At 38.6% G+C, this 15,957-nt stretch overlaps 1 protein-coding gene across 1 annotated transcript in view; it reads left to right on the plus strand.

Moving 5' to 3' along the window:
• CCDC148 (coiled-coil domain containing 148) overlaps positions 1–15,550 on the plus strand; it is a 273,527-nt gene extending 257,977 nt beyond the window's left edge. Inside the window, exons 13-15 of the mRNA XM_043894908.1 lie at positions 8,429–8,546; positions 10,712–10,849; positions 14,661–15,550. Of these exons, the coding sequence (XP_043750843.1) occupies positions 8,429–8,546; positions 10,712–10,849; positions 14,661–14,807 (403 nt within the window). The 3' untranslated portion in view covers positions 14,808–15,550. The remainder of the gene's footprint in view (positions 1–8,428; positions 8,547–10,711; positions 10,850–14,660) is intronic.
• Positions 15,551–15,957: the final 407 nt, after the last annotated feature.

Below are 15,957 nucleotides of genomic sequence, written 5' to 3' on the forward strand. Positions count from 1 at the left end.
CCAGTTGTCATCAGGATATCCCAGTGTTTTGTCCATTGAGGGAAAGAAAGAGGTTCAGTAATAGCCATTGTTGCCACTGCAAAGAAAGAGGTTCAGTGATAGTCACTGTTGCTCTCCCAAGCCTGGAAGGACCACTGTCACTAGGAAACCTGTCATCCACATGTGTTAAGGCCAGGGGATATGTTGGGGTTGAAAGATTCTGCTTTTTTTTTTTTTCTAACTGAAGTATAGTTAATTAACAACTTGGTGTTAATTTCTAGTATACAGCAAAGTGATTCAGTTATGCGTATACATGTTCTTTCTCATATTCTTTTCCATTATGGTTTATCCCAGGATACTAAATATAGCTCCCTGTGCTATACAGTAGGACCTAGTTGTTTATTCATTCTCTATATAACAGTTTTCCTCTATAACCCCAAACTCCCAAACCCCAACCCTCTCCCTCTTCTCCCCTACCTTGGCAACCACAAGTCTGTTCTCTATGTTCTGTGAGTGTGTTTCTATTTTATAGGTAAAGAAGATGTGGAGATATATATATATATATATACACACACAATGAAATATGAATGACATCTTTATATGTGGAATCTAAAATATGACACAAATTAAAGTTTCTGCTCATGAATGTCAGTGGCACAAAAGCAAGAACTTCTAGTTTGGATCAATCCTGAGGCATATAACTGTAATGTTTAGCACATGCAACCAGAAATAAGAAGCTGATCTAGGTAGTGATTTGCACCTAGTTTTGTCTTGCTAATAATAGGCAATTAGATTTCCTTTAATCTAAATATTTATCTGTGCTGTGGTTCTCAAACTGTGGTCCCCAGACCAGCATCACCTGGAAATTTCTTAGAAATACAGATTTTCAGATCAGACCCCACGTCACTACTCCTGAATCTGAGCTTCAACAAACCTTCCAAGGCCTCCTTGGTGGCTCAGTGTTAAAGAATTCACCTGCCAGTGCAGGAGATGAGGGTTCCATCCCTGATCTGGGAAGTTCCCACATGCCACAGAGCAACTAAGCCTGTGTATCGCAACTTCTGAGCCTTGCTCTTGAGCCTGGGAGCTGCAACTACTGAAGCGCATGCCTTAGAGCCCCGTGCTCTGCAACAAAAGAAGCCGCTGTGATGAGAAGCCTGTGTGCCACAACTAGAGAGGAGCCCCAGCTCTCCGCGACTAGACTAGAGAAAAGCCCATGCAGCAACAAAGACCCAGCCCAGACAAATATAAATACATAAAAACAAGCCCTCCAGGTGATCCTAACACTAGTGTGAATTAGGGGTCCACTGGGCCAGGCAGTGCTGTGTTCAGACCAAGCTGCATATCAGAATCACTGAGAAACTTTTAACAAAATACCAATCCTGAGCCCCCAAACCAGATTCTGATGCAATTAGTGTGGTGTGGGGCCCTGGCATCAGAAGTTTTTATAAGTTCCAGTGATTCTAATGATAGTCATAGTTGAGAACTATCAAGCTATAGCAATATAAGAAAAAGCTCTCTAATTTAGGACTTAGTGATAAATTTAAAATAATTTATTAAAACAATTTTATGTATTTTACTAGGATGTTAATTTAGGCATGCTCATATACAGCAAACCATAAGTAACATAAGATTTAAGAGCGGGGATCTTGTTTGTCTGGATTTTATTTTTCATTATTGTATCCTGAGCCTGCAGGGCACTGCCTGGCACATAGTAGGCTTGCCAATAACTCTGTGTTGACTAATTGGATTAATCAATTAAAGTTCCAACAGGAACTTGCCTTTACACCCCACAAAGGAACCAGTAAGCACTCTGAGCTAGAAGAATAGTCTCTGTCTGGGGCTGGCCTGGGTTCATCTCCTGGTTCTGTGAGTTCTCTGTGAATCCTCTTTGTTCTTGTCCCATGCTGATCTGTACCAGGATGTCACTGCCTCGTATCAGGATTCACATTACATTTGCAGGAACTGGTCTCTGTTTATGCCTTTAGCCAGAACCCTCATTGACTGTAGAATCTCGTGGCCCTGACCATTGGAGGGGTGATGCTGGCCAATGGGGACACCCGTTATGTTTTCTTCCTTCTTTTCTCTGGGCTGGCTTCTCCACCACCTCCCTTGTACAGGTGCTGCCAGTTGGCCTGCTTATGTTTTGATCTGCACATTCTTCCCTGTTGGAGTCCTGTAGAGCTCATGGGGGTGTCTCTTTGCTTGGTGGGAAGAACAACTTTCTGAGTGGTGTTTAAGCCAAAACTGGATCTCCCAGCAGGGAGAAACAGGTTCACTACGCTGCACTGCTGTTCAAACCCCTCTGGCAATAGCACCTCCAGCATGTGCCTGTTAAAGATTTCTTGTTCAGTGTTGAATAAGCCACATTACCTAAAAATGAAGTAGCAGATTTGTTTGGAAACTGCCTCTAATTCAGTAGGGCAAATTACTTCCTTGAAACGTTTTTGGTGGGAGTTCCGTACTGGTTAGTGTAACCTAATTAAGATGTATTGTTAGTGCTGTTTTATTTACTGCTTAAGTTAAAAAAAAAAAAAACACAAAAACTTTAGAACCTGCCACTGTCAGCAATTATTCTGAAGTCTTTTCTCCCCCTGTTAGTTCCTGTAGCTTCTTTTAAGACTGAAGTTATCTGTGTCTCCCTTCAGATAGGAGGGAGGTCAAATTTTGAAGTTAATATTTTGCCTGGTTCTTACTGCTAGTTTCACTGAAGCAAAGGAGGGTGTCACTGAAGTTCATGATGTTTCTAAACTATTTGCACTTGTATACTCATCTCTTCAGCTTCCGTGATGGCTCAGTGGTAAAGAATCAGCCTGCAATGCAGGAGATGCAGGTTTGATCCCTGGGTGAGGAAGATCCCCTGGAGAAGTAAATGGCAACGTACTCCAGTATTCTTGCCTGGGAAATCCCATGGACAGAGGAGCCTGGCAGCGTACGGTCCACAGGGTCTCAAAAGTGTCAGACATGACTTAGTGACTAAACAACAACAGCAACTCCTCTCTTCGAATGCAATACACATATAAAAATATCTCCAAAATGATATATAAATTTTCCATTTCTACATAAAAGCTTCTTGTCCCTTCAGCTACACTCAGGTCTGGAAGCTTAAACAAAATCCTCTTCAGATTATTGTTAATGCTCTGCCTGGTTCTGCAACAGCTGTTGCTTTTGAACAATATGATGCTTCTCCTCCCCCAAGAGGAGTGGAAAAGGCCTCCTTTGCTGCACTGTCAACCTTTGTCAACTCAGGGAGCATAAAACAGACTGAGAGATGAACCTAGGATTCCTGTTTGGGAATTCAGTGCACAGCTTAAAGACTTGAGTTTTGCCACTTCCTGACATTGACTTTCATAGCAACAGTTTAATTTGGGGAAAATCTGCTACTTCAAATGGCTAAAGGTATTTATGTGGAAAATTTTCCAAATGATTGACTTTACTGTGTTGCTATTTTCTTTTCCCATGAATATGTGAGTATTTGGCTTTCTCCCAGTAATATTTCTGCATCACTTCTCTTTAGGCAAAGACATTTTTCTATCCAGACTGGGAAAAGGAGGGTGTATCGAGTTTACCCTTTTACAGTGAATTATTATTTGAGTTTAAACATTCTTCTTCTCTAAGAATGAAGAATTTGAGTATGTCTCCTTAAAATTTCCCATGGCCAATCTTCACAACAGTCAGAGTCATCTTGGTCATCACTTTGGAACCAATGCAACTGTGATCAGCTTCCTCCAGCCCCAGCTTGCTTCTCTCCTCTTCATTGGCATCAGCCTTACTGAAGGTGTTGTCTCTCTTACCCCTTACTTCCTTAAGTAAGTAAGTAAGTAAAGTCGCTCAGTTGTGTCCAACTCTTTGCGACCCCGTGGATGGTAGCCTACCAGGCTCCTCTGTCCATGGCATTTTCCAGGCAAGAGTACTGGAGTGGGTTGCCATTTCCTTTTCCAGGGGATCATCCCGACCCAGGGATTGAACCCAGGTCTCCAGCATTGCAGGCAGACGCTTTACCATCTAAGCCACCAGGGAAGCCCTACTACTAATTCTTCAGCCACCTCTCTACTGCCAAGTTTGCCAATGGCTCCCTGTTATTTAATCCAATTATTATCTTAGATTAGAGCTGATTTTTAGCATGAGACATTGTTATTTCTGTTGTCATTCTCTTCTTTGCCACAATTTCTCCTCATTCTCCTAGTTTCTTCCTTTTCTGTCCCCTTCTTAAAAGTTGCCCCCTTCCTTGGGTTGAGCAGAGTGGGCAAGTTAAATTGGTAATTTACCCCCTTTTTGAAAAGAAATTAAACTTCTAAATACATGAAAATATATGCCTATAATTGAAAGTGTGAGAACAGGGTTTTGTTGTTTTGGGTTTTTTTAATCAGTGTGGATCATCCACCCTAGAATTGCACTTGGCACAGTGTGGGCACCCAGTCAGTGAATGAGTAAATGATATAAAATTATAAATACTGAAAACATATGTAGGGAAAAAAAAAAGTTGTTTCCTTTGGAATCAGCTCTAGGCCTGCCACCTCCTCTTACACTATAGTATCTTCCTCTTACACTATAGTATCTTCCACTATAGCATAGTATACTATATACTATAGTATACTATATACATATATAGTATATATGCTATCTGTTTCTCAGTCTCAGTCCCATGCCGTTGATAAAGATCCCCATCCATTTCTCCAGCCCAGATCTTATGACAGTAGATCTATGTCTAAACTCAACCTGATTCCTTCTCTCCCTGGTTTCTCTAAGTCCCCAGTTTTAGAGAGGAATGCCATCATTCACCATGCAGCATGGAAACCTTAGCTTCCTCCCTCTCTTCCCCTCTCCCTTAAAAAACACTAACAAGCTGACTTATTCTATTTTCTACATAAATTTTAAGACTATATTGTCTCCCTAACTCCTACAAGCACCCCTCCCCTGCCCTAATTCAGGAAAGCTTTTTTTGCATCTGAATAAGTCTCTCTGATCTTGCTTCCTAGCAATCCACATTACAGGAGAGAGTTTTCCAATTGTGTTGCCTTGATCAAAGCCCTCATGCTTGCAAAGTCCTCACCACCTATCCTCCCTTGCGTTCCTAGCCTCAGCTCTTGGTACTCCTCACCTCACAATTATCATTTTTGGTCATTCCAAATATTTTTCAGTTCTTCAAGCATACCATGCTCTCTCACCTTCTGGGCCTTCATATGATATTTTTTTTTCTAGTTAGAACATTCTTTCTGTTCTCTCTCCCACTGAAGAATTCCTGCTCCTTTTTTAGATCTGAAATTCAGAGCACTTCCTGATGACTGCTCCTCTGAATGCCCCAAGTCTGGCAAAGGTGCTTCTCCCATGACCTCTGCCCCATTGTCTCATCAGGGCAAGAGCTACCATGTGCCATAATTGCCTGGATCTTTGTATCCACATTAGACGGTCACTTCTGTGAGGAGAGGAGTATGTCTTCTGTACTGATATCCTTTGTCCAGTGCTAACAACAGTGATTGACGCAGAGAGGTGCTCAAATTTTTGTTGAATGAATGAATGAACTTCAAAGTAAAGCATGAGTCAGCTTTCTTTACCAAATAGCTTCAAATGCTTCACTCGCCTTTCTAATCTCTTCCTCACTAGTCAAGCTCCTCTAACTAAAACAGCTATTACTTTTCCACAAAGCAGCTGAAAGTTTGTAGCAGATAAAGCAACCTATACATCCCAAAGGAAGAGAAACTTTTCAGAAGTTCGGAGAATTAACATATGGTAATTGTCAAATCCCAGGGTGTCTTTTAATTGAACCTTCACAGTAGTTCCCTTAGCTTGTACTCAGTGCTTAAATTGAGTAGAACCTCATTAGGAAAGTTGTGTCACGCCTTAGTGAAAATGGAGGGAATGAGAAATAGAGCTTTCTATGACAGAGAGGCATCAGAGAAAGGGAGCAATCTGGTCTGTGAATTCTTTAATCCATGTAGCTGGTTGTGGTGACTCTTGAAATGGGAGATGGGGCAGAACAGCCACAGCCATCAAGGGAGCTTAGGACCTTCTTTCCAAATTCCATTCTGGGTTTTGTACTCCTAAAGTATCTGTTGCCTGCTTCCCTCCTCTCCTTTCCCAGTGCTGCTTCTTCAATGCCAGCCTCAGGAGCAACCTGGTTTTAAAGAGTTTTCCTCCTCAAGAGCAAATCATAGAGGGAGCCATGTGACTACCAGGCTCAGCCCCCTCAGTGCTTTTCTGGGCTTCTCTATCACTGCTCACCCGCTTACTCTGTTTAGCCACCTTGACCCCTTCCCTGCCCAGTGCTGTGACGAGGTGGGGCAAACAAGGTGCCCAGGGGACAAAACTGAAGAAGTCAGCCACTCTCGGAGGCCACCGGTGCGCTTGCGGAGCCCGAGCCTCCCTGGACTCACCCTCATTCCAGCTCTTGCTCTGCCCCACCTTGGCCATGCCTCCTGGCCTCTCCAAATCCTAGTCCTCCAGACCCAGCTCAGATGCTGCTGCCTCCTCCATAAAGTGCTTGCTGAAGTCAGCCAGCCTTTCTCACAATTCAGCAAGTAGGCATCTCACTTTCCTCTAAATCCTCAGTGGACCTTATTTATACCTCTCTGAAGATACTGCATACCTTGTTTAGTTCTTGGGCTGGTCTTTCGTCTCTGTTAAACCACAGGCTCTTTAAGAGCGGTCTTTTTCTTGGCATGCTGTCAATTTCCAGCACAGGGTTTGACACAAACCTGTGGTATTCATCAGTCAGCGAGGTGAGTAGAGCTGTCAAGGGGAGAAGAGAGAAGAACGTGGTAGTTAGCTGTTCACAGGCTCTGGCGCCAGTTCGCCTGGGTTTGACCTCAGGTTCTGCCATTGAGGCTTGGGACAAGTTTCATCGCCTTCCTATGCCTCCATTTCTTTATCTTTAAAATGGGATAAATAATGGTACCCCAACATGGAAGTCTGAATGAGCACTTAGCACAAGACTTGATGTGTAGTGAACACCTCAGTAAATGTCAGGATCCAGAATAAAAATGGTCTAGTGTAGGGACATCCATGGGAAATATTGGTGTGCATGCTAAGGGCAAAGTACATGTGTGACTGATGCTATTGTTATTTAGTCTCTAAGCTATGTCTGACTTGGACTGCAGACTGCCAGGCTCCTCTGTCCATGGGATTTCCCAGGCAAGAATACTGAAGTGGGTTGCCATTTTCTTCTCCAGGGGATGTCCCTAACCTAGGAATTGAATGTGTATCGGCAGGCAGATTGTTTACCATTGAGTCACCAAGGAAGCCCTGATGCTATTCAGTTCAGTTCAGTTCAGTTCAGTTCAGTTCAGTCACTCAGTCGTGTCTGACTCTTTGCGACCCCATGAACCACAGCACACCAGGCCTCCCTGTCCATCACCAACCCCTGGAGTCCACCCAAACCCATGTCCATTGAGTCAGTGATGCCATCCAACCATCTCATCTCTGTCGTCTCCTTCTCATCCTGCTCTCAATCTTTCCCAGCATCAGGGTCTTTTTAAATGAGTCAGCTCTTGGCATCAGGTGGCCAAAGTATTGGAGTTTCAGCTTCAACATCAGTCCTTCCAATGAAAACCCAGGACTGATCTCCTTTAGGATGCTATAGAGGAAGTTAAATCTAAACCATCAATGGTAGAAGACAGAGCTAACTCCTTCTTCTACCTTGAGAAGCCAGGTGTCTACTGTTTTTGAAAAGGCAAATCTTATCTCTATAATTCAGTAGAATAATACCTTGGACAAAAAGATAGTTAGGGAGGCTGCCCCAAAAGAGCAACAGAGGAGGGCCAGGTGAACCCTGGAGTATTAAAACAGGTATTTAAACGTGCTTGGTTTTAATATCTACTGTTAAGGAGGATGGAAACAGAATGTTCAGGGAAAGTCATGTTTTTGCTGCCATCTACAGTCAATGTGCAATTTTCAAAGTTTCTTAGCACAAACACACACATCCATCCAGATAGAGCATTCCTGACAAAATGAATGACAATATAAAGTTTGGTTTAAATTCTAGTAATTGAGATACTTTGGGCATATTATAGTATTTTATTTTGTCTTTTTAAAATTAGGTATATTCAAACAGTAACATAGCCTTTTAAACCTCATATTGTATTAAAACTTACTAGAAGACTGCTGAAATAACTCAAGAGTGAGGCTGTCATCTGTCAGGTTGGATTAGCTGCAGTTGTGGCAGCTGATGGTTAATACAGTGATTTCAATGAAGAAGGAGCAAGATTGGATTTTACCCCATATTTTCCTGCCCCCATGACCTGCAGTTCTGTGATTGTTATTAGAATTATTGTAAATTATATTTTATAGAAACATCCTTTATGGTTGTAATGTGAAAAATCATCCAAAGCAAGTAAAAACAAAATGACAGTGATGTCACTTCTGAGATGACGTCTGCCCGTATGCTGCTGTCCATATCATCTCCAACATTATCATAATGTTCTCCTAACTTCCCTGTGCATTATTTTTAAAGGGTTAAATATAGACAAGAATTATTGGAAAAGCGTTTGATGGAGAAAAAAGAAGTGGCCCTTCAAGAAGCACTTGAAGAGGAAGAGAGAGAAAAGCGACTAGAAGCACTGAGGAAACAGGTGTTTTTAATTTGGAGAATTTCATGGATGGTTTAAAAAATGTTTCTAAGTGCTCTTAATAACATTATTACTAGGACTTAATTCATGACATCTGCTATATAAAATATAACTTTTCCAAATTGGGACAGCAATCTTCATTCCTGGGAACAATTAGATTTATGTTGAATTATTTTCAGTTTCTTAGCATATGAAAAGAACTTTATCAGAACCTTTGAAAAAAAGCTCTCCCAAGATTTAAATACATCCATATTACCTCTAGTTTGTAAGCTGAATAGTATCCATTTATAGCAGTGAAACCCTGCATGTAGCTAAAGGATTTTATTCTCCTCGAAAAAAATGTGAAGCTTGAGCAAGATAATCCTCCCTAGGGAAGGGACCTCTGTTTGGAAATATCCCACAGTCAACAAAAAGGTTAAAAATCACTTTTTAAAACGACTGTTTTTGTGGGGAAATAAAAGCCTCCTATTGCTTTGGCTCATAAAAGTAGACAGAAGTTTTGAAAATAGTATTGATAGCAAGAGCAAGAATTTCAGACCTTAGGAAGTGTTATAAAGTAGTTTTGCTTGGTAATTTTTCAGTATTGTTAACATAACAGTGATAAGCACAACTCATTAGCTCCAAAGTCTTCTCTGATACCATTTCCTAGCTGGCAGAAAATGACTGACCGGTTCTCCTTCTATGTGGTTGGGAGTTAGCGTAGAATCTTGGATAAGAACTCCACCTCTGGCTTCCTTCAGAGCTGGTACAACCTGGCTCACTGCTTACTGGCAGAGGGAACTTAGGCCTTTCACTTAACCTCCCTAAACTTTATTTCCTCCTCTGAAGAATGGGAATAATAGTAATGGTACCTATCTCATCCTTGGGATCGCAAAGGGTCAGACACAACTTGGTGACTGAACACAGAACAACAGCCTACCTCATGGGTTTGTAGTAATGTGCATTCACGTTGTGTGAATATAAGTGTAAAGCCCTCTTCTAAATGCTCTTAGGTCTTACCTCATTTAACTCCTACCCCAACCCTATGATGTAGGAATTATTATTTTATAGAAGAGAAAATTGAGGCAGCCCAGAGTTTTCCCAAAGTCACCTAGCTACTAAATGTCAATCTGAATTCAAACCAAGGAAGTTAAGTTAAATGAAATCATATAAAGGAAGTGTAAATGCATACAACTATTGTATCCATCTTTGATAAAACAGATTGTAGAAATTAATTCAAAGCATAGGAATATACATCCTGGTCATCTTAAAGTCAATGAAATTTAAATTTTTCAATCATTAGCCAATAATGATATACCATGGCCTTCTAGGGACAAAATTTAATGTCACTATTACTAAACACATTTTGTTCAAAATATCATTTTGACAACTACAGTCCATATGATTAATATTCTTTTTCCATCTGTGAGACCTTTGAAAGAGGAAATATCTGTGCCTGTTATCTGTAATCAGTGTTTAGAATTATAGTAAAAGACATTTTGGCTAGTAAAACCTATAATAATTAAAGTATGTTCAACCTCCAGTTATGTCATTATAATTTCTAAATGGAATTAAAAATGCCATTTTCCTATTGCTATTTCTTGACTTTAGGAATTAGCAGGCAGGTGTTATTAATAGTGGCATATAATTTACAAAATTAGTGGCTTCTTTTCACTAGGATGCAGGTTTGATTGATTTCAATTATCATAAAGGACAAGGGTATTTGAGTTAAAATAACTCTTGGAGTTTTTTCAGTGGAAGGGGAAACAATGGTTTTTAACAGTCCCTGGAAATCTAGTTGCTCAATACAATGAAAACTCACCCATCTTGCTCAATAATGCTAACACACATGACTTTACCCATAAATGATATACTCTAGACTCAGCTTAATCAGATTAAACTTTCTAGAAAGCTTCATGGAGTCATTACTATGGCCATGGATTTCTAGTGGCTAAAAATTAATGTTTTCTACTTTTGGTTACTTTCAAGGTGATTCAATATGTAGGTTTTCTATATAAAATTTCCCTTGACTTTGGATCAGAAAGAAATTTTTATCTAAATTTAGTCATACCTGTAACTATGCAATAATAAAAGTTCTTAACTTTAATGGATATTAAGCATTAATAATGTTGCCCAGAAGCATTTAGCTTGTATCTTGTTCCAAGCAGCCATGTTTTCTCTTCTTTTAGGTTGCTATTGTCGCTCAATTTGATCCTGTTAGAATGATGTCAGATACAGTGGCATCAAAAGCAAGGATGGGTATTGGAACTGAAGAATTTATTCTCCAAAAGCCACTCTTCACATTGAATACATACAATGAACAGCAGGTAATTATGGAAATTAGCAAGATTGATGCAAAAGCCATGATGATGATAAGAATTGTAGAAGTGTGTATTTTGGGTTACAAATTATTTATAATATTTATATTTAAATACCATGCATATTAGCATAAATAGCATGTAATTACTGAACAATTCTTGATATTATAAAATGTCAATAGGTGACCATAGAACAAAACATTGAAAATGTTATGAATCTGTCATTGGAAATTATTTTAATCTAAAACAATTTTATAAAATTTTACTTTAAAGTTGTGTTAATATTGCATTTTTGTTTAAATATTTATCATATTCAGAATTTGTTTAAATGCATAATATAAATCCTATTAATGAAACAATTGATGATACTGATAAGATGAAGCAGAGGGAAGCTTTCTGAAATTAAAATGAACAGAAAATAATGTATCGGAGCTAATGATAAAACACTTGCTGTGGAAAAAGTATTAAGATATTATTTAACTATTCTTAGGTGCTTCTGAATCATTTTAGTCTGTTTCTATAACTGAGAAGGGATTTTTAAGAAGCTTTTTTTTAGGTGGATGGAAGAGAGGGAGCCAGGACATATGAATGATTGGATATAACGAAAGTTAAAGGAGAAAGTAGCTGTAAACTTTACAAATTTAAGAAAAGCTAAATGTTTAATTATTTTTAAAAGCAGGAAATTTTATACATTCATCCAATGACAAATAAATCTAATGTGCCTCTATTATGTGCTGCATACTGTGCTAGGGAATATTAATAAAAAGAACAATTTACATATTAATAGGGCAGATATTTATGGAACATATACTGTATCTGTACTGAGCCAGGTGCCAGGGCTGATCCTGAACAAGATAAACTTCTTCTGTGTGGAGGAAGTGAGCAGGGGAATTGGGTTGGGAAGGAAAGTAGAATGCAGGGGAATAATGCCACTAGAGTGAGATCACCTACCTCCCTGATCGAGGGCTGAGGGCTGCAGCAGCAAGAGGAAGGGAGTGAAGACAACCCTGAGTGGGAAGTCAGAGAAGGCGAAAAAGATGAACCTACGCTCTATCTTAACTGAGGAATTTTGGCATCAGTAACAGAATTCATTCCAGATAATTTAAAAACAACAGCAAAACTGAATGGGGGAGGAGTGGGCATAGGAAGAGGGGTTAATCAGAAGATGCACTAGTATCTCTAGAAGTCAAAGCAGGGAAGGCATCTGGGCTTGTAAAGAACTGAAGTCAGAAGCTGTAAAGCTTTCAGGTACCTGGGCTGAGGAAATAAGGGTTTGATCAAGCAGAAGAGGGTGAAAAGAGGTCCTTACTTGTACGTCTTCAGGGTAAGGTACATGGTAAGGGTGGGTGCTGGGAGATAAGACTGCAAACATAAATTTGGATCAGACTGTGGATAGTAGATCTTACTTCCTAAAGACTTTTGAGCTTTTAAGCTATGAGCAGAGGGGAGACTTTGAAGCAAGTGAAATATATAATAAGCTTCATGTGATAGCAATGTGTCTGAATGGAAAATTGGTGTAGGTGGAGTTGGGTCCTTTGAAGATGGTGGAGACCTCATGGAAGTGGGGTGGAGTCAGGCGAGGGCGGAGTAGGGGGAGGGTGGGATGCGGAGCCATGTATGGCTCTGGCTGAGGAGAGGATAATGGAAGTGAGGGTGATTCTAAACTAGGCAGCAAGTGATATTGAGAAGAGCCTACACTTTGGATTAAAATCCACATCCACTGTTTGCGGGCTGTGTGAACTTGTGTAAGCTATTAACATCTTTATGTTTTGTTTACTTCATCTGTAAAACAATAATTTGTAAGTTTCTTGTGATGATTAGGATACTAAATGTCAATTGCCTAGAATATTGTCGGGCACCTAGTAGTAATTCAGTAAATTACAATCATTAGGTGGTGCTGCCATTAACCATATAAGAATACAGAAGGAAAAAACAGACTTAGGGGGAGAGCATTTGCTTTGTTCATGTTAGGTTTAGGGTGAAGATGTCTAATGCATGCTTGCAAGAAACTACTTGGCTTTCTCTGGGGAGGAGAATGGGGGAAAGGGACATCAGTATGGGAGGGAGATGTCCATTTCACTTGATATATGTTGAAAAAACTATGATTATGAAAATGTTTTAAACATCACACATCTGGAGCTGGGGGAGAAGTGGTGAATTGTGGAGATAATTAGGATATCAACAGCACACAGGTGGAGCATGAATCCTTGGAAGTGGATGAAAGTGGCCAGGAAGACTCTTTTGGGGCAAAAGAGAAGAAACCTAAGTCTAAGACTTAAATATTTTGCTTTGCCAACAAAAATTCTGTGTTATTTTCCATTTATATGCATTGTGTCCCCCATCCCTGTATTTGATCAGTTGCCAAGTTCTATTCATTCTTCCCTTCATAATGTTTTGGACAGTTATCTCTCCTTTGCTACCAGCCAATTTTAGGCATTTATTACTTTATGTCTAGACAATTGTTGTAGACTCTTAAGCACTCGTTGTGCCTCTGTCTCTTGCTTGCCTGCTGCCTTAATTTATCCTGAACTTATAATCAGGTTTATCTCCTTATGCAACAGTTCTGATTATATTAGTTCCATGCTGAAAACAGAAACACAACCTCAGTAGCCCCCCAGACTCCGTGACTTGGACTTCAAGCCTTTAAAATTCAAGTCCTAGTCTTAGAAGTGTCCTTTTTCAGTGTTCCCCAATGGTACCAAGTACTCCACCCAAATTACCGTGATCCTAAATTGACCTATTTCATCTCTAAATTAGCATATGCCTTCCTTTCTTACTTGATCTCTCTTCCTCCTCCACTCCCACTCCCAACTTTATAGAAGAATAAGTTGGACCTCAAAGTTAGCTCAGTTATTCTCCTTACCTAAGACCATCCTAGTCCCACTGGCACCAGGAGATGTCCCAATATGTTCTAGTACTCTTGGAGCATCCGTCACATGTTGCCATGGGCTGTAGTTATCTGTGTATGTTCTTATTACCTCTGTTAGTTTAAGAGCTCCTTGAAGGAGGGGCTGCTTTCAACAGCTTATTATCCCATCCTCTAGGGGGATAATGTTCATGTAAAATGCTTCATTAGCTGAAATCTATATGTGGCCACCTTTTTATCGCTGCAAACAGTGTCTGTTGACATTAATATTCATAAGAAGAAATAAAGCCCAATCAGCTATAAATGAAAACAGAAATTGAACTACTCATATGTCTATTTCCACGTAGAATCAGATTGATAGAACCATTTTCTAGTGCTGCTTGAAATAGAAATCTGGCCTTGGAAGAAATGTTCTATTGATTGTGTTTTTCAAGTAGTAGCCATGTATTTGAATTTAACTTACATATTGCCAAGTGATGGAGAAATTAAAATGTCTGTTTAAAGACAAATAGACAAGATTGTGATTTAGGGTTATTTTAATTAATGGTTGCTTATATTTTATAATCCCAGCTAACAATAAATAACAAATCAATGATAGTACTGAAAGTAAGCTTTTTTGGTCCCATTTTTAAATAATTTTAATGTTTTATTTTGACTAATCTAGTATACAATATTTTATACATCTTATGCTGGAAACCACTGATATACTGAAAAGTGATAATGTCGAAAAATTTTGACCTTTATTTCAGTAAAAATAACCAGACTATAATCACTGTATACACAAAATTTATTGTCATCTAGTCATCCATCTAGCAAAAACAAACTATAGAGCTTGGGGAAATATGGAACTAAAAGATAAAATTTACCCCAGTAAATTTATTTGTATTATTTTATATTATTTGTATTACTTATATTATTTATATATATAATATTTATATTATTTTATTCCTACAGATAATTTCTGACCCTAGACTTCGTTTTGAGTTAGCACTCCGAGGAGCCGGACTTCATAAAACATTTTATGCCAAAGAGATATTACCAAAAATCAGTCCTCAAAAACCTCCAAGAAAGGATATGGAGTCTACTGTATTTAAAATCTAGAGTTCATCCTCAAATCCTATTATACATAAACAAGATTTTTCTTTGAATACATTTATATGGATAATAATAATTACTACTTTCTAAAACTTTACAAATTATCAGACGTAGAAGTCGTAGCATCTATTAATCTATTGTCTTTCTTTTATGATTTTTAGAATTTTATGCACTATTTTCCAATCTCTTTTTATGTTTAATAGTACTAAATTCTCCAAAGACTATGGAACTTAATTATGACACATCCGGAACATATATTATCATTTAGTAAATTGTATTTTGGAGGTTGCATTATCCCATGAAAAGAGCTCAAAATAACCATTTGCAAGAATCACAATATATGCTGTTGTTACCTAATAATGTTCATTTCTGTTTGTTATTTCAGAATTTGACTATTTAATTATGGAAGTTTCATTGTCATTAATACTTCTATTATTTCTCCATTATTATAAGAAGAGACTCAACCTTTCTCTAAAGTTAGAAACCAGGTTGGTTTACCATGTTTACTGCAAACCAATCATCCAAACAATTTCACTTTGTAAATTAGCCTGTAAGAATAAATTAGAAATTAGAAATAGCAGTTCAAGCATAGGGATATCTGTTTGGCTTGGGAAAATGTATTTGTATGGTTGTTTGGGAGGAATGTTTTAAAACTTAGAATGCTATCAAAATTTCCATGTTTTCAATTAAATATCTGGATGATTTTATAGGAAGGAAGTGTTTCAAATAAAACTCAAGCATTAAGTTTTTGCTATTTCTGAACAATCACACAAATAGAAGTAGCTGGTGCTACATAGCAGGAGATAGTGACACCATAGATCTGATGCTTGTGGTTATGATGAAAATATTAGTTGAAGTTTGGCCAGCAGCCTAGATATGTTCTGGCTATGCCCAAACTCAGACCTTATTGACTTTCTCTGTTTTTTTTTAACTTTCTCTGTTTTTAAAAATAGTTTTAATAATAGTTACATTTACTGAGCACAAGCTGTGTGCTCAGTACCATACATATACTTTGCATATAATGTCTTATTTGACCATCATAACATTATAAGATTGTCATTCTCATTTTATGGTTAAAGAAATAGATTCAAGAAGGTAAAATAATATGCCATATGTCCATTGTTTTTCAAACTGTGGGTCATTAAATCAATCTAGT

Source organism: Cervus elaphus, chromosome 33 (assembly GCF_910594005.1).
Source record: "Cervus elaphus chromosome 33, mCerEla1.1, whole genome shotgun sequence".
Taxonomy (NCBI): domain Eukaryota; kingdom Metazoa; phylum Chordata; class Mammalia; order Artiodactyla; family Cervidae; genus Cervus; species Cervus elaphus.